General features: G+C 43.8%; 1 protein-coding gene across 3 annotated transcripts in view; it reads right to left on the bottom strand.

Moving 5' to 3' along the window:
* ttll11 (tubulin tyrosine ligase-like family, member 11) overlaps positions 1-20,441 on the bottom strand; it is a 177,909-nt gene that overhangs the window by 88,659 nt on the left and 68,809 nt on the right. For all 3 annotated transcript variants that reach the window (XR_005458459.1, XM_038781463.1, XM_038781464.1), the window contains one exon: positions 1,417-1,535. Coding sequence is in view for 2 of the 3 variants with exons in the window: in XM_038781463.1 (XP_038637391.1) it covers positions 1,417-1,535 (119 nt within the window). In the remaining variant the exon portion in view is untranslated. The remainder of the gene's footprint in view (positions 1-1,416; positions 1,536-20,441) is intronic.

Here is a 20,441-nt window from a genome sequence, read left to right as displayed (position 1 = left end):
TGTGGGTGGCATTCTCCGACCATGTTCGCCCGGCAACCAGAGTATCGCCCGTGGCATTCTTGCGGCGGGTGGGGCAGGAGAATCCAGCCCTGTGTATATAGTCATTATTCTAGTTATGTATACTGTCACAGTGTATTGCAGTCTTTGTTGTTGTGTGCTCTTTTAAGTTAATAAAGATTGGTTATTAATTGATTACAAGACTTGACTGTTCACATATCTTTTCTCACATTATACCAAGAACAGGTGTTCTGGTTTTTAGGATACCCTCACTTCTACCATCAGCGAGGTTTCTAAAAATGTTACTGCACAGTTTTATTTATATTGGTCTCTCGGATCATGCAAGTTTTCAACTGTTAAAATGGGGTCCTTTTTGGAAAATAGTTTGAGAAGCATTACACTAAGTGATTGCCTGGCATGCTTGCAATTCATTTGTCGCAACACATTTTTCGTCAACAAAGAGTGGGTCTTCAATACATGGAGAACCCCAAATGGCAAACAAAACCTACAAAAAGAACTAAAATATATTGTCACATATTTTCCAGCAGACAGTAGATTAGCTTTCAACTGTTATTGTATCTGCCATATTTAGATAAAGAAAAAATCTTCTTAATTCCTGCTTTTAGTAGGCAGTCAGCTATTTAGAAGTGTTACAGAATTCTGTATAGGACGAACAACTGCGCGGCATATGTCCAGAGGTCTCGATATATAGGATATTGAATGCTGACATCATTTTTGTGACCTTAGGTTACCTGCTATGCAATTTGGAATTCTACGAAAATGGGATTTCAAGGTATTCCACAATGTTCCCATTATTGATCTATTCATCATTAACAACTTGTTCCATATAAATGTGATGTGGAGATGCTGGCGTTGGACTGGGGTGAGCACAGTAAGAAGTCTTACAACACCAGCTTAAAGTCCAACAGGTTTGTTTCAAACACGAGCTTTCGGAGCACTGCTCCTTCCTCAGGTGAATGAAGAAATATATCTCTTCATTCTTCATTCACCTGAGGAAGGAGCAGCGCTCCGAAAGCTCGTGTTTGAAACAAATCTGTTGGACTCTAACCTGGTGTTGTAAGACTTCTTACCATATAAATGTGGTAATTCTTGTGACATCTGTTCATTAGGTCAAATGAAGCCCAAGTGTTGCCAAAACTGACATTTATTATTGATACTTTCGATTGTGGTGCTTCAAAATGCTGTCTATCTTTTCAAAGAACCTGCAATTCAGTTATGGACTGTCCAACTCTCTAAAAGAGCCTAAGGAAGTGTGTTGGGTAGTCTGACACTTGACGGTATCAAAATGGTATTTGCTTTTAACAAAGAAAAATTTTGTTCCACACACTGCAGTGTTGAAAAGAATACAAGAGGCTGTAATGAGGGAAATGAAAGTTTAACATAAAACTAAACACTTACTGCTGGAGTTGGTTTTTTTTAAGTGCTGGATCCACCAAACGGAGTGTATCTCTAATGATGGCAACTTTTATTTCTTCATCCACAGGACTAGCAACATATTCAAACAGTCCTGGAGAAATCTGCAAAATAAACAATACTTCAAAACTGCACTGCAGCAAAGTCTTCCTAAATCTCACATTATACCACAAATCTTTGCAAGGTTTTAAGTTCTTTTTCTCACATCACATCTTTAAAAAGAATTCACAGATAAGCACCAGCTCCCATGCAATTTGTAGAGTAACAACATTTTAAAGTTAATACTTCAATCAATAGCTTCTAATCTCTATATGGCCACGTACAAAATAAAAGCATATAAAGTTAAATTACGGCATAGACTGTCTAGGCCAGTGGTGGGCCGCCTGGGTGCTTAGTGCAGCCATGAGAAATTTTGTTGACTGCTGCCTGTGCACAAGGTTTCCAGATTCCGCTTGTTTCCATCAACGTAGTTTTTCCTAACGGTATGACTAAAGCAATATGCTCACTTGAAGTGAGGTACATGCTGATTGTATACGGTATTCATTGTGAGAGCTGTGCGCTCTCTCAAAGCATACATATTTATTTAGTTTTTACCATTTGAAATTGATGATAGTTCTATTAAGTTTGAATGATTAAGAGTCATAGAATCCCTACAGTGCAGAAGGAGGCCATTTGGCCTATCAAGTCTGCACGAACCCTTGGAAAGAACTCTATTCTTAAGCCCACCCTATCCCCATAACCCTACCTAACCTTTTGGACACTAAGGAGTAATGTAGCATGGCTAATCCACCTTACCTGCACATCTTTGGACTGTGGAAGGAAACCGGAGCACCCGGAGGAAACCCACGCAGACACTGGGAGAAAGTGCAAACTCCACACAGTCACCCGAGACCGGGATTGAAACCGGGTCCCTGGAGCTGTGAGGTAGCAGTGCTAACTACTGTGCCACTGAGCCGCTCCAAGTATCTTCTATAACCAGTTTTGAAAAACGCAGCGTGTATTAAATATATTCAATCTTATTCGTGGAATTATTGTTAGTGAACATGCTCATAGTTCAATCTTGTGGCCCACTGAGATGAAGGTGGGCGGCTCATGCGGGCCACTCATGCAACCCACTCACTAGCTTAGATTGCCCCTCACTGGTCTAGGCATTTGGCTAGATACCGCAAGAATGAGGGCACCAAATCACCTAATGCAAGTTTCAGTCTTGGAGTTTTCAATGCAAATGTCTTAAAGTTTGAAAATATGTAATCATGCTTTTGTTTTTTTTAAAAAGGGGAGAATTCGGTCTCAGTCATGCATTCTTTTGCCTCCCTCCTCCTCTAACATTGGGCACAAATGTTCTTCCTGGCTAGGTCTGCAAATTTCACAATAAATTCTGAGTAAATTGTTTGCTGGTATCGTTCATGTGACATTGGAAGATGTTAGGGAAATGGTATTATAAACATAGTTTGCAATTTAAGGGTTAAAAGCCTGGGGTTAAATGTGTTTGTTTAAAAAGAATTCTGTTCTGCAGGGCCTGGATAGTTTTAGCAGCTAGCAGGTTAAATTGAACTGTTGTTTTTCAGTCTGGGCTAATGCATAGTGGTTTGCCTGGGAAGTTCCTAAAGTGTTAATGTGTTTTGCAGCCTGCAGAGATAACTTTGAATCATAGAATTTACAGTGCAGAAGGTGGCCATTTGGCCCATCGAGTCTGCACCGGCCCTTGGAATGAGTACCCTACTTAAGCCAACACCTCCACCCTATCCCTGTAACCCAGTAACCCCACCTAACCTTTTTGGACGCAAGGGCAATTTACCATGGCCAATCCACCTAACCAGCACATCTTTGGACTGTGGGAGGAAACTGGAGCACCCGGAGGAAACCCACAGACACGGGGAGAACGTGCAGATTCCGCACAGACAGTGACCCAGCGAAGAATCGAACCTGGGACCCTGGAGCTGTGAAGTAACTGTGCTAACCACTGTACTCTGTACCGTGTTTTTCAGCTTGGGAGATGAGGTCATTGCTGGGTGGAGCCAAGGAAGGCAAGGAAGAGGCAGTTGGTGGAGAAACTTTGGACAGAGGAGTCACTTTCTGATTTGCCTGATGCTGGCCACAATTCGCCCACAGCAAGATAGTTTGAGATCTGTATGTTTCTTTTCTTGTTGTTCTTGGGAAATTGAGAAGTAATGTTTAAGGTGTAAATTTTTAGCTGTTCTTTTTGGGTGCGACATTATAAAGTTTAGTATTGTAGTTATAATAAAGTTGTTTTTTAAAATAACTAAGTCCTATTTTTTCATGCAATCACTCCTGGGGCGAATCATTCTTTCTGCACAGTCTTTCAAATAAACTAAAATACTGGGGTTTCGGTCCAGTATCCTAGCCACTGTTAGGGTCTGGTCTGGGATACTAATACTTATTCCTCATTCCTGCAGCCCTTTCCTCAGTCAACCCAAGTTATTTGATAATATTACTTTGTTTATTAGAGATAATTTGAGAATTAAACAATAATCTGCTTAAATCTTTTTATATTTGAAACGAGCATAAAATGTTTACTTTAGTGCTTTCAAATCTGCCTTGAAGAAGATGGAGGGTGGAATATTAGGGCTGGATGGTGGGTATCAATTCCAAGCTATGTTTATGTCAAATAAACCCTTATTTCAGGCATAACAGTACAGATATTTCTATTTTTCCTCATATTTTTGACAGTTTAATTCCTCTTATCCATATTAAACCAGGAAGAATTGTTAAATCAATTCATCTGAGACATTATCAAAACACACAATTTGCAATCTCCGACCAGTAAATATATCACATTTCAGAGATGGGATAAAATATTATTTTAAATCTGGAAAATAGTGTTCCATCCCAGTCAGCAGAATCAAAATCCAAACAAGTGATGGTACTTTACCAATCGCTGACTAGAAAGTGTGCACTCTGTTACAAGACATCACATTAATTTGATTAATCTAGTTCATGGACAAAACTGCTGAAGAACGGTACATAGCATCCTTGATCTTCGCAACCTTGATCTTGCAATCTTTCTATACGGTTCATTTATGAACCAAACAAAGCAAAACAGGTAGAAGGAACAGGTGATTCATATGAATAATGCCTGTGTTTGTTTAATTGCATGATATTTTTTAACTGGCGCTGGCTGTTATTTCATACTTGTAAACAAGAGTTCTGTATAATCATCAATTTCATGCGGTAGCTAAGCAGATCCCCATAGCAACAGGGGTGTGGAGTAATACTGAATAGTTTTATGTGCACAATACCAGACAGTTAACCCTGCGGCATTTGTAAAGGACATGCAATAAATATTCCTTATTCGTATTTCTAACTTTCAAATTATGTGCCACATTTTAATAATGATGAATGTTAGTGAGAACAGTACAATGCATTAACTACACTTCCATATGTTAGTTATGGTCATCAAATGCAGAGAAATATTAAAAAGACTTGCATTTATGTTGCACCTTTCATAACCACAGGATGTCTCAAAGTGCTTTACAGCCAATGATGTACTCTTGAAGTGTACTCATTGTTGTAATGTGTTATTTATCACAAAAGTATGTTATCATTATCTGTTTATGTCACACATTTAAAGAATTTTGTAAACCATGTATTACCTAACCTTAAATTTTAATTCAAACGCAACCGCTGTAATATGCAGTAGAGAGCTGAATAATCATGAAACAGATTTGTGTCTATCTTGCATCCAGTGAGTATTATTCTAGCACAAGAACACCAAGAAAAGAATGAGCAGAGTTCCTCGACAATGCCCTTTTGCATTGTCCAAGGATTTCTGAGGATGTCCCAAAAGGAAAAAGGTGTCTTTCTGCCTGGACTAAGCAGATAATTTTAAATTTAAACTTGTTGAGATTAGATTGACACCACAGAGTCCTAATTTTCCTCGGTTGCATTCAAAGAGACACTGATTAATAAGGCACTTTACTGTTAGCACCGATCTCTCTCAAATTGAAGGCAAACATTAAAATCTATCTTTCCATAAGGCAGGCAAGCAGACTATCAGTAGTAAGGGCCTACTGGTTCTTATTTTTGAATAGTTACTAAAAGGCCACAGAGCTAACAAATAAATCTAGGTTCAAACATGCAGCTCCTACTTCTGGGCATAGACACATCAAACTGCACTCTGGGAATGTCAAGCATAGAGGAATGTTCTGAACACAAATTAGAGTGAATTCCTACAGTGCAGAAGGATGCCATTTGGGCCATCAAATCTGTATCGGCCCTTGCTCCGATAGAGCCCCTACCTCGGCCAATCCCCATAACGCAGCCTAACTTTTTGGGCAATATTAGCATGGCCAATTCATCTAACCTGATCTTTGGACAGTGGGAGGAAACCGGAGTACCTGGAGGAAACCCATGGAGACACGGGGGGAAAGTGCAAACTCCACACAGTCACCCGAGGGTCAGAATCAAACCTGGATCCTTGGCATTCTGAGGCAGTAGTTCTAACCACTGAGCCACCGTGTTCGGGTTAGATCACAGAAATATGCATTGTCTGTGTAGCCACCTGGGGTGGCCACGACCCGATTGCAAAATGGAGACTTGCAGAGAATGAAGGGAAAAATGGACAATGCTGAGAAAGCAAGCAGGTGCAAGGTTTGTCTGTTGATTGGAGTTTGCAGCTCCCAGACAAGACCGATACTGCAAAGCCATTACCATACTAATGAGCCATCTCCGGGGACAAGAGAGAAACATTTAGGTAAACGATACCAAAGCAGACACCCTGGCGCCAGAGGAGACTAGAACAAAGCAGGCCAACGGCCACCTAGGGCCCACCCAGCAATCAGGGCAGCCACCCCTTTATTGGAGGAAATCGATACCAAAGATCAGGATACGGTCCAATTAATTGGGACCAAATTTAAGGACCGCCCAAAAGCACGCGAAGCCCCCTTTGGGTATAAGAAGAAGCCCCTAAGAGAGAATCGCTCTTCTTGGCCTTGGAACTCAGCGACGAGCGGCCTGCCTAGCAGCTGCACCAGAACAAGTAAGTCCAAAGTCAACGCACGCTACGAGATAGACTATTATAGCTACTATTCCGTACCAGTTCGACCCCAGCAGCCTCAGAACCGGACAACAGCCATTGTTCCTCTGACTGAGTGGGCGCCCGAAGCTAAGTATAGGCTTTAGTAGTAGTGATAGTTTAGTTGGTAGAGTTTGTGCAAGAGTACAATTGACTGTCTGTGTAAATAAATGAGCAGTGATTTCGAACTTACTAACTGGTGTATCGAGTCTTTGATCAGTATTCGGTTTTGAACCTTGTGGCGGTATTGTGTAGCCATCTAAGATGGACACTGGGCTACAAAATGGAGAACTGCTAAGACTGCAGGGAAAAACAGTCATAGTGAGGACATACAGCTTGCAAAAGACTGTTTTGCATTTTGCACGTACAGAAACCAGTTTCCAAAGAGTTGCAGAGTTTCAGCCAAAGGTGCAAATGGGAAACAGATCTGCATATTAATGAGGTGATCCCGGCTCAGGCTCAGGTACAATAGAAACATTTAAGTATCAATGGATACTTTGCCATAGACGCCCAAACAGAATGGCGCCAAAGCAACCAAAACAAAGAGCCGTAGGGACCGCCCCAAACATCGAGAAACGACCCCAGGATAGGGGAATTCGAATGATATTGATTGGGAAAGACCCAATCGATATCTAGCAGGTGAAAGAGCCCGCCCCAAGGGGCACGGACTTCTAGGACCTATAAAGAGAAGGTCAAGCACATGACTCGGTCTGTTGCTTCCAGACTCCGGCCCAGATCTGTTACATCGCATCCTGACTCCAGTCTCATCACCGGCCGTTGAGCATCAGCCATCGAACTGTAAGTGCCAACACAACGATCGCTACGTGATCCAGACCTTGCTAGCCCTTGACAACTTTGCCAAATAAGAAAGCTACAGACCAAGAACGGGACGAAGGCCTTGCTCCCTGACCTTGCCTGTTCCTGTCTAGATAAGTATTTAGTTGTTTAGTATTAGAAGTAAGTTAGTCTCTTTAGAGAATGCATGTGTATTTATTATATTTGTTATAATAAACACCAATCGTTTGGACTTACTAATCGGTGTATGGATTTATTACTTTGAACCTGACCTTGATATACTTGTGACGGTGTCTCAATACGGCACCTGGCGACTCCGAGCATAATTACACATACAGAGCCATAGTAGTGTTAAGCACACGGCCTTTAAACGGAGGCGTATTAATCACACTCCAGTAAAACGAGCAACAATTGAATGATACCTGGCGACTCTTGAACAAACGTAATTAGAATTAAGGACGGTGACCATATTAACCACCATAAACAGAATCAATTAAGGAGAGAACACAACGAGCAACATTTACTGGCGACTCTGATGGGATTCGATTTAGAAGTGGCCTAACCACTCCGAGAGAACCCAAATTTGAATGAGAATCCAATTAGAAACAGAAAAACCACAAGCGTTTGAACAATACTGATCAAGCCTCCGAGATTCAGAAGTGTGTTAATGCATGCGTACTAACAGGGATATAAGGTAAACCGGAGAGATTTTGTTGCTTAAAACTGGCGGGAGTTTTGTAGGCCGGAAAATAGCATAAGCCGTACCCGTGTTGACATGACCAGTTTATCACCCTCTGTTCCAAATTCAGTAGAGAACCCAGAGATAGAGAAGATGGCAATGAAGGAAATGGAACGCCTTATGAACCCCCAGGAATTCGAGGTCGCAGCGACCAGTAGAGTAGGTCAGTGTCCCGTTTGGAAAGATGAGATCAGGAAATATCTCAAAGGGAAAGAATGGTCCCTTTGGAGTGAATTCTGCGCTAATGAGGAAACAGGTCCCGGGAGTATAGGACATACTTATATAGAATTTACAGTGCAGAAGGAGGCCATTCGACCCATCGAGTCTGCACCGGCTCCTGGAAAGAGCACCCTACCCAAGGTTAACACCTCCACCCTATCCCCACAACCCAGTAACCTCACCCAACACTGAGGGCAATTTTGGCCACTAAGGGCAATTTATCATGGCCAATCCACCTAACCTGCAGATCTTTGGACTGTGGGAGGAAACCAGAGCACCCGGAGGAAACCCACGCACACATGGGGAGGATGTGCAGACTCCGCACAGACAGTGACGCAAGCTGGAGTCGAACCTGGGACCCTGGAGCTGTGAAGCGATTGTGCTATCCACAATGCTACCGTGCTGCCCCACTTGGTGGGAGAACCAGTCAGAGATCCACAAGAAGAGCTTGGGAAAAGCTCGCAAGCCGATTGCAATCGTGTCCTGCTTGGCTCAATTGCGAGGCACAGAGGTCGTTAGGACACTCCGTAGAGTGATAGAGGAGAGAGATAGAACCAGTGAGGTAGACGTGAGTGAGGTAGAGAAGGAGAATAGAGATTTGAGAGAGCAGTTAGCAGCGAAGGACAGAGAGGTGGATGCTGCCAAGTGGGCACACCAGTCTTGTCTCGCGCACTTAAGTAGCTTCCAGACGCAGTACGATAAGGCCTACCAGGACACACAACGTGCAGTCTTGGTAAGACAAGAAACTGAGCAACAGGTAGAGAAATTGCAGAAACAGTGCAATGATTTGAAAGCAGCCCTACGAGCACTCCATACTTCCACAACGGAACAAAGGCAGAGCTTCGTAGACCACGCAAAGTGCCGGAAGCAAATTGCAGAATTGCAATCTCTGTTTTCCTTTCAAAATGGATTTCAGAGTACATTTGGACCCCAATTAGATCTGGAAAACGGCCCGGATTGGCAGGAACTGAATGAGACTGCCCATAGATACATACATGGACCCTTCAGTCGTGGCAACCCTTCCCGACCTACATAATGTAGGAGGAGGCACACTCCAAGAGATGCACACAGCAATCCTTGATGCAATCAGCTATAACAGAGGAGACCCGGTAGAAGGCTTAAACAATGTAGGCAAGAGAAAATAGAGCACCCCACAGTGTTTGCTGGACGCTTGTAGATTCACTTCAGTGCAGTGTTCGGAGAGTTAGCCCGCGCCCATTTGTCCGCAGATAATATGGCCAAATGGACTCGAATCCTGGTCTCTCATGCAACAGAGGCAGGACAAAGAGCTTGCGCAAATTATGACCCCTCAGACGAGGCCCACAATGAAAAATGGGTTTTGAACAGGTTGTCCCGCGCTTGGGAGCAATCAGTCCAAGGCAAAACCGCATTTATCAAACCCGAGGAAGAACAGGCAGACATGAATCCAGTTAAAGCGCACCACGGGGCCTCACGGTAGCATGGTGGTTAGCATCAATGCTTCACAGCTCCAGGGTCCCAGGTTCGATTCCCGGCTGGGTCACTGTCTGTGTGGAGTCTGCACGTCCTCCCCGTGTGTGCGTGGGTTTCCTCCGAGTGCTCCGGTTTCCTCCCACAGTCCAAAGATGTGCGGGTTAGGTGGATTGGCCATGCTAAATTGCCCGTAGTGTAAGGTAATGGGGGGATTGTTGGGTTACGGGTATACGGGTTACGTGGGTTTAAGTAGGGTGATCATTGCTCGGCACAACATCGAGGGCCGAAGGGCCTGTTCTGTGCTGTACTGTTCTATATATATATATAAAGAACCCCGCATGGGTAAATGAGGGCAGGAACAGCCCACCCCAGCCCAAATCACAGGAGTGTTACAACTGTGGACAGTTAGGACACTTTGCACGAGCGTGCAACACGCCACAAAAGTGGCAGAGAGTCCAACAGACAGGCACCCTAAATAGGAATAGGGCAAAGCCGATTCACAGCGTTAGCGCCCATTCAGAGAATGGAGACATGAACGGCACCGACTGACGGTGTTCAGGCTCCCCAACTTGGGTCTGTGACACCCTTTGGAACAAGTCCGGTCGACCGGTCGTAGCAGGCAAACTCCGGGGACAGCCCGTAGAATTTCGTTGGGACACAGGAGGGTCCCGCACCACACTCAATTCCTCCACGATGTTTCAGAGAGACACGTGGCCCACAACGGACACCATCACACTCAGTGGTTTTACAGGTCATTTACAACAGGGACATCACATCACATCAACAGGGACATGTGGGCAGCACAATTGCTTCACAGCTCCAGGGTCCCAGGTTTGATTCCAGCTTGGGTCACTGTCTGTGCGGAGTCTGCACATCCTCCCCTTGTGCGCGTGGGTTTCCTCCGGGTGCTCCAGTTTCCTCCCACAGTCCAAAGATGTGCAGGTTAGGTGGATTGGCCATGCTACATTGCCCTTAGTGTCCAAAATTTCCCTTAGTGTTGGGTGGGGTTACTGGGTTATGGGGATAGGGTGGGGGTGTTGACCTTGGGTAGGGTGCTCTTTCCAAGAGCCGGTGCAGATTCGATGGGCTGATTGGCCTCCTTCTGCACATGGTAAAATCACAGCCCCTGTAGCGATACAGATAGGCAACATTACCACCAAGCACCCCATAGTTTTAGTTGATCTGCCCCAGACAGCAGAACATATCCCACAACCTTTCTTCCAGTTAACAAGTGTGTTTGGAGAATGTCAAAGGCAGTACGAGCCCCCGCCACGCTCACAGTTGGAGAGTACAAGAACTGAATAAGCTCAGTAGGAGACTTCTGGTTCGACCCTTGAGCCATTAGTTCAGACAGACAGGTTAGGGCAGTCCTGCAGGAATGCAAAGCATCATTTGCACAGCACAAGCACGACTGTGGCAAACTGGCTGGCTCTGTGCATATCACAGGTCCTGACCCCAGAAACAGTACGGATTTCCCCAGGAAGCAGAGGGAGAAATCTCAAAAGTAATAGACAGCTTACTTGACCAAGGCGTACTGAGATCAGTAGCCTCCACAAGCAATGCCCCAATTTGGTCCGTCAGGAAACCGGATGGATCATGGCGACTGACCATTGATTACCAGGAACTGAACAAAGTAACCCCAGCAGCAGCCCCCACCGTAGCCACGAGTCCCGAGACCATGCTCAAATAGGGACTCCAGTCACAATTCTATCAGTTTTGGACATTAGCAACGGCTTTTGGTCCATTCCATTGGATAAAGCGTGCCAATACAAATTCGCCTTCACACTCAAAGGACAGCAATATTCGTGGACGTGCCTTCCACAACTCCCCCTCCGTTTTCCACCGACAGCTGGCAAATAGATTAGCCAAATTTTCCTGCCCCGATTGTCTGGTCCAGTATGTAGACGACTTGCTACTACAGACACACAGGGAGAGCACATTTCGCTTCTTGCCGAATTCCTAGCACTCCTGAAAGAAATTGGTTGTAAAGTTAATCCCAAAAAGGCCCAGATTTTGAAAGAAAATATTCATATGCATGGATAAAGAGCTAAATATACATGGTATGAAAGAAAAATACCGCAGATGCTGGAAATCTAAAATGAAAAATGAAAATACTAAGATCTGGCTGTGACTGTGAAGAAAAAAAAATCAAAGTTAATATTTCAGGTTGCCGACTTATTGCCAGTACTTTATAGGGTGTAACAGCATATTGATATCCAAATAGCAAAACTGATAAAGAATGGACATTCGATTAGTACCATCATTAGTGCCATCATTTTAAGCACGCTACAAAAATGTTTTGTAAACTAGATATATTTTACACTTTAATTTTCATTCATATACACCAATGATTCATGGTCATACAGAACTCGAATACTCGACTTTCCACCCCAGGAACATTATTAACCAGGCATGAAACGGAAGAATAAGGAGCAGGGATCTTTGACACAAGTTGAAGGGAAGCAGCAAGGGAAAAGATACTTTGGCAACCCAAACAACTTAAGTCAAAAACATGAGCAACAGTGGCTACAACTGTGTGTGAATGAAATGCCAGCTGCTGTTACATTGATGATTTTTGTTTTGTACTAACTTTGAATTATCATTTAAGAACATTATTGACAGAAGGCATTTCTACACATATGCTATTGCCAATGAAAAGCTCTGCCCAGTATGGTACACTGTATTAATCTAGGTGTTGTAATGTTCATCAAAACTAATAAATCAAGCAAGATAAATAACAAACTTTTGGGTCTGAAGAGTAAAGAAATTATTCATCAGCGTGCATAGGGAAAACTTGCAACTTGACAACAAACCAACGTGTTACCGCTTATATTCATTTTTGCACATATTAAAGCAACAGATAATGAGAATCAGCATTTATTTTTGATGGTATGTGAGCTTTGCTCAGCTGTGATGACACGAACAGTAATGAAACTAGGCTTATAAAGTGATAATTAAAAATATATAACCCGTCCTTAACACCTATATTTATTAATGCTGAGATTCTTCCACTGCTTTGATTCTTACATAGTATCATTTTTGGAATACATCTGGTTCTGCACACTGTAAATTAAACAGAAAATGTTGGAAATACTCGACATAGAATCTGAAAAAAAGAGTTCATATTTCAGTCGATGATCCATCAACAGATTATTTCAGATTTCCAGCACTTTTGCATTTGCAAATCCAGCAATCTGCATTTTTTTGTCCCCCAATAATCTAACATTTTTAAGAACATATTTTGTGCACAATCATACTGATCTGTGAACCAATCATGTTGCAACGTATTGGAGTATGTTGTGTCATGCTGTTGTGGTGCTAGTGGATCTCGGTCAACTAGACATTAAATTCCTGACTTCAGCAGTGCTGTTGAAAGACTAGGCACTTCTCGCAGATTAGACATCTTTCTTGGGTAATCCACCAATTCCAGAATGGCATATATGTTTGGGGGCAGGTAACAAATCTAGCTTCCTATCTGGAAAAGGTATATATTGTAAGGATCAAGAAGAGTAAGGAGCAAAATGTCTACTGTGATCTTTACTGTTACTCCATTAAATCTGTTGCATAGTCATTGCTTTAGAGAAAATTAGGTGCCTCATTGCAATGTTTTCAATTATTACTTAGGTCAAATTCTGGATAAAACACATGCTACAACACATTTTTGAAGATATTAAGAGGGCGTATTAAAAATCTCAGGGCTACAGACAATTTAATTACTGTTATAATCGAATAAATACAGGAATATGTAAATTTGTAGGCGTATAAACGACTTCATACGTTTCACTTTAAGTGAGGAGTGAGCCAACTCCACCCTCAAAGAAAAAAAACCATTTAAATAGTGTCTTTCAGGACCACATGTGTCAGGTTCTTCATAGCCAAAGTACTTTTGAAGTGTAGTTATTGTTGTAATGGAAGAAATTAGGCAAACAATTTGTGCACAGCAAGCTTCCACAAATAGCAATGCGATTAAACACACCTAATTATTTTTTTACAATTAAGGGGCAATTTAGCATGACCAGTCCACCTACCCTGCACATATTTTTGGGTTGTGGGGGAGATCCATGTAGAATGTGTAAATTCCACATAGACAGCGACCCAGGGCTAGGATCGAACCTCAGCACCTTCAGGCAGCAGTGCTAACCACTGAGCCACCATGCTGCCCCAGCAAAGCGTAATGACCATATAATTTATTTTTGAGAAGCCAGTTGAGAGATTAATATTGACTGTGACACTGGGGCTATCACCCCTACTTCTATTCAAAATTTTGCCATAGGACCTTATACATCCAAAAGGGCATGGTGGTTAGCATCAATGCTTCACAGCTCCAGGGTCCCAGGTTCGATTCCCGGCTGGGTCACTGTCTGTGTGGAGTCTGCACGTCCTCCCCGTGTGTGCGTGGGTTTCCTCCGGGTGCTCCGGTTTCCTCCCACAGTCCAAAAGATGTGCGGGTTAGGTGGATTGGCCATGCTAAATTGCCCGTTAATGGGGGGATTGTTGGGTTACGGGTATACGGGTTACGTGGGTTTAAGTAGGGTGATCATTGCTCGGCACAACATCGAGGGCCGAAGGGCCTGTTCTGTGCTGTACTGTTCTATAATTCTATATAATTCTATAGGGCCTTATTTTAACATCTCATTCAAAGGATGGCAGTTCTGACAGTGTAGAACACCCTCAGTACTGCACTGGAGTGTCAGCCTTGATTTTTGTGCTCAAGTTACAGAGTGACTTGAACCCAGAACTTTCTGACTCAAGAGGCAACAATGCTACCAGTAAGGGTAAAGTCGCCATAACCCCAGATGATTATAAACTGCTTTCCCCTTTGAGGGGAGAGCTGACTGGTAGTGGTTTAACCTGAGGATCACCACACTCAGGCGAGGGGCAAGGTTGAGAAGGCACTGTTATTCATGAATTGAACCATGATTGAATCATGAAAAACTTGACTGGATTAAGGAAAAGGCTTTTTGCTTGAAACCTTTTGTAGTTAGTACAGCATCCTTACTGCTGAAATATTCTACATTAGCACTAGAGCTACAGCTGGCAATCTCTTAAGTTTGCAAAAAAATTATCAAATTATAATCACCACAAAATGGTCAGCTAATTCAGCGGGGGATTTTATAACTTGAAAAGATCTGAAATATATAAGTTTCCCCAAGTAACAATAGGATACTTCACAAGATAATTATAGATGAAGAAGGGCAATCAGTCTAACTTAGTGCATTCATCCAGAAATACTCTGAAGTCCTTTCACTGCAACTTCTAATTGATTATTAAATGATTACAAGAGCTTTGCCTTCACTATTCCACCCTCAATGCCATTCCAAATATTGATCATTCCTTGAACCAAGAAGAATTTCCTGAGATCAATCTGAAATGTTCCTTTCAATAGTTTCGGTTGGGACTTCCAGTGGGGCCATGGAGTGAGAGGTCGCACATTTGGTGGTTCTGCTCTTTTCTCCGCCCGAAGGATGAAGTATTTCAGTGCAAGAGGTGCAGTAATACCTCGGGGAGGTTTTACTTTGCTGCTGTGGCTAGCGTATGAATCCACGGACTAGGAGTGGGGCAAGAAGAACAGAGCTGCTGGAGGAAGAGAGTCTTTGTAGTGCGCCACAGGATAAGATGGCAGAGGACAAGGGAGTTGCTCTGCCCACCCGGTGTGGTCAACGGAGCAGCTAATAGAGTTCCTTAATGGAAAGTTCTGTCAGCTGAGGAAAGAGGCCCTGGAAGACCTGGCCAAGGTGGTGAAATTGATTAAGTCAGAGATCAAGAGAGTGGAGCAGAGGCTGGAGTCCCAGTGCCAGGAGATCCAGAAAGTGGAGGAGACGGTGGGGGTGCACAAGGAGCAGTTGGCCTCGTGGTGGCTGAGGTGGGGGTGATGCGGGAGACCCAAAAGCTGAAGAAACATACATAAGAACATAAGAACTAGGAGCAGGAGTAGGCCATCTGGCCCTTCGAGCCTGTTCCGCCATTCAATGAGATCATGGCTGATCTTTTGTGGACTTAGCTCCACTTTCCGGCCCGAATACCATAACCCTTTATTGATTTATTCTCCAAAGGAGAAGGTGGAGGATCTGGAAAATTGCTGCAGGAGACAAAATCTGAGGATTTTCATGGGGGAACATAGAGGGTGAGGGTGCCATTCATTTCTCTGAGGGGGTATGAGGGAGGGGTCGGTGTGGGGCCGGGTGAGGTAGCATCATGTAGGGGAACGAGTTTGAGGGCTTTGTTGTCAGCGCCTCTGCCATTCTCGTCAGCCAGGGGGGGCTTCGGGGGTGGCGGCAAGCAGGGTTCGAGAGATTTGGTAACCTGTTCATAGAGGGCAAGTTTGTGAGGTTGGAAGATGTGGAGGAAAAGTATGAGCTACCCAGTGTGAACGGGTTTAGATACCTGCAGGTCCTGGATTTTGTAAAGAGAGAGGTACTGTCCTTCCCTGGGCTCCCACCCCTGGGATTGCAGCATAAGGTACTGTCGAGGGATGAGATAGGGGAGGGGAAGGTGCCTGAGGTCTTCAAGGAATTGATGAATAGGAAGGGGGCCCTAGTGGGGGGACATGAAGTGGAAGTGGGAGGAGGAGCTTGGAGGGGGGGATGGAGGCCGGAACGTGGGCAGAGACCCTGTGGAGGGTGAATGCTTCCTCATCGTGTGTGAGATTAAGCCTCATTCTGTTTAAAGTAGTCCATAGGGCACATATGACGGTAGCAAGGATAAGTAGGTTCTTTGAAGTGGGTAGAGGTTAGATGTGAGTGACGCGTGGGGAAGCCTGCAATTACGTACACATGTTTTGGGCATGTCTGAAGCTGAAGGGGTTCCAGCAGGGGTTCGCAGACGTAATGTCCGAGATGCTGGGGTGGAGGTGGCACTGAGTCCAGAGTGTCGGAAGACCCGGGAGTCAATGGGGCGAGAGAGACCAATGTTTTGTCTCCCTTATAGCCCAGAGACGGATCTTGCTCGGGTTGAGGGCCCCGGACCGCCAAAAGCGGAGCTTTGGGTGAGCGACCCGGCGGAATTCTGGAGGCTGGAGAGGGTCAAGTTCATCTTGAAGGGGGGTCAGTCGATGGGTTCACTTGGAGGTGGAAGCCGTTTATTGATTTATTTAAGGGGGTTTGAGGGGTCAGCAATGGGTGGGGGGGGGGGAAGGCAGAATAGGAGAGAGGTTGTGGCAGTGTTAGGGGAGCAGAGGGGTAGTGAGTGTTGGTTCTTTATAATGTTCTTTGGTTGTTCATATGAAAATGCCTTGAATAAAATATATTTTTAGTTTTGGTTGTGATCAACCCCCCAGCCTACAAATGAATTAATTTCCGACAGTTTCCAAATCTAACTTTATGTGCACCTCTATAAAAGGTCACCTTGAGATTCTTCTTTTCTCGGCTGCAAGTCATAAATCTCTCCAAGTCTTTTTGAATATCTCAAACATCGAACATTACTGATGAGTCTTGTGGTATATCTCTGCACTGCCTTCTGCACTAAATGCCCTCAAGCCATTCAGTTGAATCAAACTGCTGTAGAAAAGTAAAAAAAGAATGAAACTAGCCCTGCTCACCCTGAAAAGTCCTCCTCACTAACATCTTGGGGCTTATGCCAAAATTTGGAGAGCTGTCCCACAGATTAATCAAGCAACAGCCTGACATAGTCATACTGATGGAACAATACAGACAATGTCCTTGACAACAACATCACCATTCCTGGTTATGTCCCTTTCCTAGCAAGACGAATTCATCTTAGATGATGGCACACAGATGGGAGGGAGCTGCCCCGGACAGTCCTGACCGTTGATTCTGTATCCCATGAAGTCTCAAAGCATCAAGGAAAACATGGACAAACCTCATGATTACCACGTACCACTCCTTCCACAGTGGATAAATCAGTGCTCCTCCATGTTTAACACCAATTGGAAGAGGCACTCAGGCTGACAAGGACACAGATCGACTTCAACATCCACCACCAAGAGTAATTTGGTGGCACTACTACTGACAGAGTTGGCCTAGCCCTAAAGGACATAGCAGCTAGACAGAGTCTGTGGCAGGTGGTGAGGGAACCAAAAAGAAGGAAATTTCTACTTGACTTTCTCCTCAATAATCTACCTGTTGCAAATGCACCTGTTATGACAGCTTTGACAGGAAGGCCCTGCACAGTCCTAGTGAAAACAAAGTCCCATCTTCACATTGAGAATACACTTTGTCATGTTGTGTGGCACGACCACCATGCTAAATGGGATCGATTTCAGACAGATCAAGCAGTACAAAAAATGGGCATCCAAGAGGCTCTGTGGGCATCAGCAGAATTGTATTCAATCACAATTGGTAACCTCATGGTCAAGCATAATCCCACTCTACCATTACTATCAAGCCATGATCTTATCAAATGGTAGAGCAGGCACAAGGGCAGAGTGGCTGACTCTTGCTCCTAAACGTTGATTAGGAGGATAAATTCTGGCTCAAAACAAAGGGCAGGAGGGCAAGCCAGAAGCAGAACCAGGCATACCTAAAAATGAGGCGTCAACCTGGTGAAGCTACAACACAGGACTACTTGAATGGCAAATAGTGGGTGCAGCATGCAACAGATAGGGCTAAGTAATCCCACAACCAAAGGATCAGATCCAAGCTTTACAGTCCTGCTACATCCAGTTGTAAATGGTGGTGGATAATTAAATAACAAATTGGAGGAGGAAGCTCCACAAATATGCCCATCCTCAATGATAGGGGGGCCCAGCACATCAGTGCAAAAGACAAGGCTGAAGCATTTCCAATCACCTTCAGTCAGCAATGTCAAATGATCTTGATCTCCTCCCAAGGTTCCCAGTTTCATAAATGCCAGTCTTCAGCAAATTTGATTAACTCCACGTGGTAACAAGAAACAGCTAAAAGCACTGGATACTGCAAAGTATGGGGGCCCTGACAACATTCCAATAATAGCAATGACAATAATGTTCTATGTTCTAATATATGCTCCAGAACTAGTTGTACTCCTAGCCAAGCTGTTCCAGTACAGCTACAACACTGGCATCTATCTGGCAAAGCTCAGGTATGTCCTGTCCACAAAAAGCAACTCTGCCAATTACTACCCCTCAGTCCACTCTGATTATCAGTAAAGTGATGGAAAGTGGAAAGCGTCGCCAAGTTCTAGGAAATGGCATTTACTCATCAATAACCTGCTCAGTGACATTCAGCTTAGATTGTGCCAGGGCCACTGAACTCATTACAGCCTTTGCCCAAATATGGATAAAAGAGCTGAACTCTAGAAAGGAGACAAGAGTGACTGTCCTTGACAATTAAGCTACTCTCCCAGGCCCAACTATCTTCAGCTACTGGATTAATGACCCCATCATAAGATCAGAATTTCACTGATGATTGCACAATATTCAGCACCATTCATGATTCCTCAGATACTGAAGTCAATGTCATTATACAGCAAGGCCTGGGCAACAATCAGGCTGGGCTATATATCCACAAATTAGGAGCAAGAGTATGCCATTCTGCCCTTGAACTTGCTCCACCATTTGATAACTATAATTTGATAAGATCATGGCTGACTGGATTGTGGCCTGTAATTTCTTGTACATCCCCTATACAATTTGACTCTCTTGTCATTCAAGAATTTTAAAGAAGTTAAACTAACTGGCCTGCAATTTATGGGCTTATCTTCACACCCTTTTTGAACAAAGGTGTAACATTTGCAATTTCCCAGATCTCTGGTGTACCACCAAGTTTAAGGATGACTAGAAAATTATGGATGGTGCCTCCGCAGTATGCTCTCACATTTCTCTCATTCTTGCATCTCATCCAGTCCTGGCCTTATCAACTAAAGTGCAGACAGTCTATCCAATACCGTCTCGTTATCAGTTTCAAATCCTTCAAATGTCTGAATTACTTCTCTTAAGCGAGAATGTAACCGTTAATCAATGACTGATATTCAACGGCTTTACCATCACTGAGACCTCCATTATCAACATCCTGGGGTTACTATTGACCAGAAAATGAACTGCACTAGCCATATACATACTTGGCTACAATAGCAGGTCAGAGACTTGGAATTCTGAAGTGAATAACTGAACTCCAGACTCAGCAAAGCCTATCCCACACCTACAAGACACAAGTCAGGAGTGTGATGGAATACTCTCCACTTGTCTAGATGAGTGCAGCTCCAACAATACCAAAGAAGCTCAACATCATCCATGACCTACTTGGTGCTTAACAGGTGGATATCCATTTGCTGAATCAGGTAGCAGAAGATATTCTGTGATTCACAAATGTTTTACTGCGTAATACTATAGTTCTGTACAAATATTGGTTTCCACTCTTCCCTTCTGAGTCCTCTGCATGTCTAGAACAACTCCCAACTGGGGAAAAAACTCTGCTATTAATTACAAGCTTCAATGAGCATCACCTGCTCTTAACTCATTCTGAAGCTTGTCCTGGTTTACTCCTAAAAGGATGTGCATTTCTAACATTGTCACTTAATCATCACCCCATCGATCACCTTAAACATTTACTCTTTACACCACCAACGCACGGTGACATCAGTGTGTACCATTTACAAGATACACTGCAGCAACTCCCCAAGGTTCCTTCAACAGCACCTCCACCCGCAACCTCTCCCACCTAGAAGGACAAGTGCAGTAGATGCACGGGAACATCTTCACTTGCAATTTCCCCTCCGAACAACACACCATCCTACTTTGGAACTATATCACCCCTCCCTCACTTTCACTGGGTTAAAATCCAAAATCTCCCTTCCTCACAGCATTGTGAGTATACCTACAGCACAGGGACTGCA

This window comes from Scyliorhinus canicula, chromosome 21, assembly GCF_902713615.1.
Source record: "Scyliorhinus canicula chromosome 21, sScyCan1.1, whole genome shotgun sequence".
NCBI lineage: Eukaryota > Metazoa > Chordata > Chondrichthyes > Carcharhiniformes > Scyliorhinidae > Scyliorhinus > Scyliorhinus canicula.
This window is presented reverse-complemented; position numbering and strand designations above follow the sequence as displayed.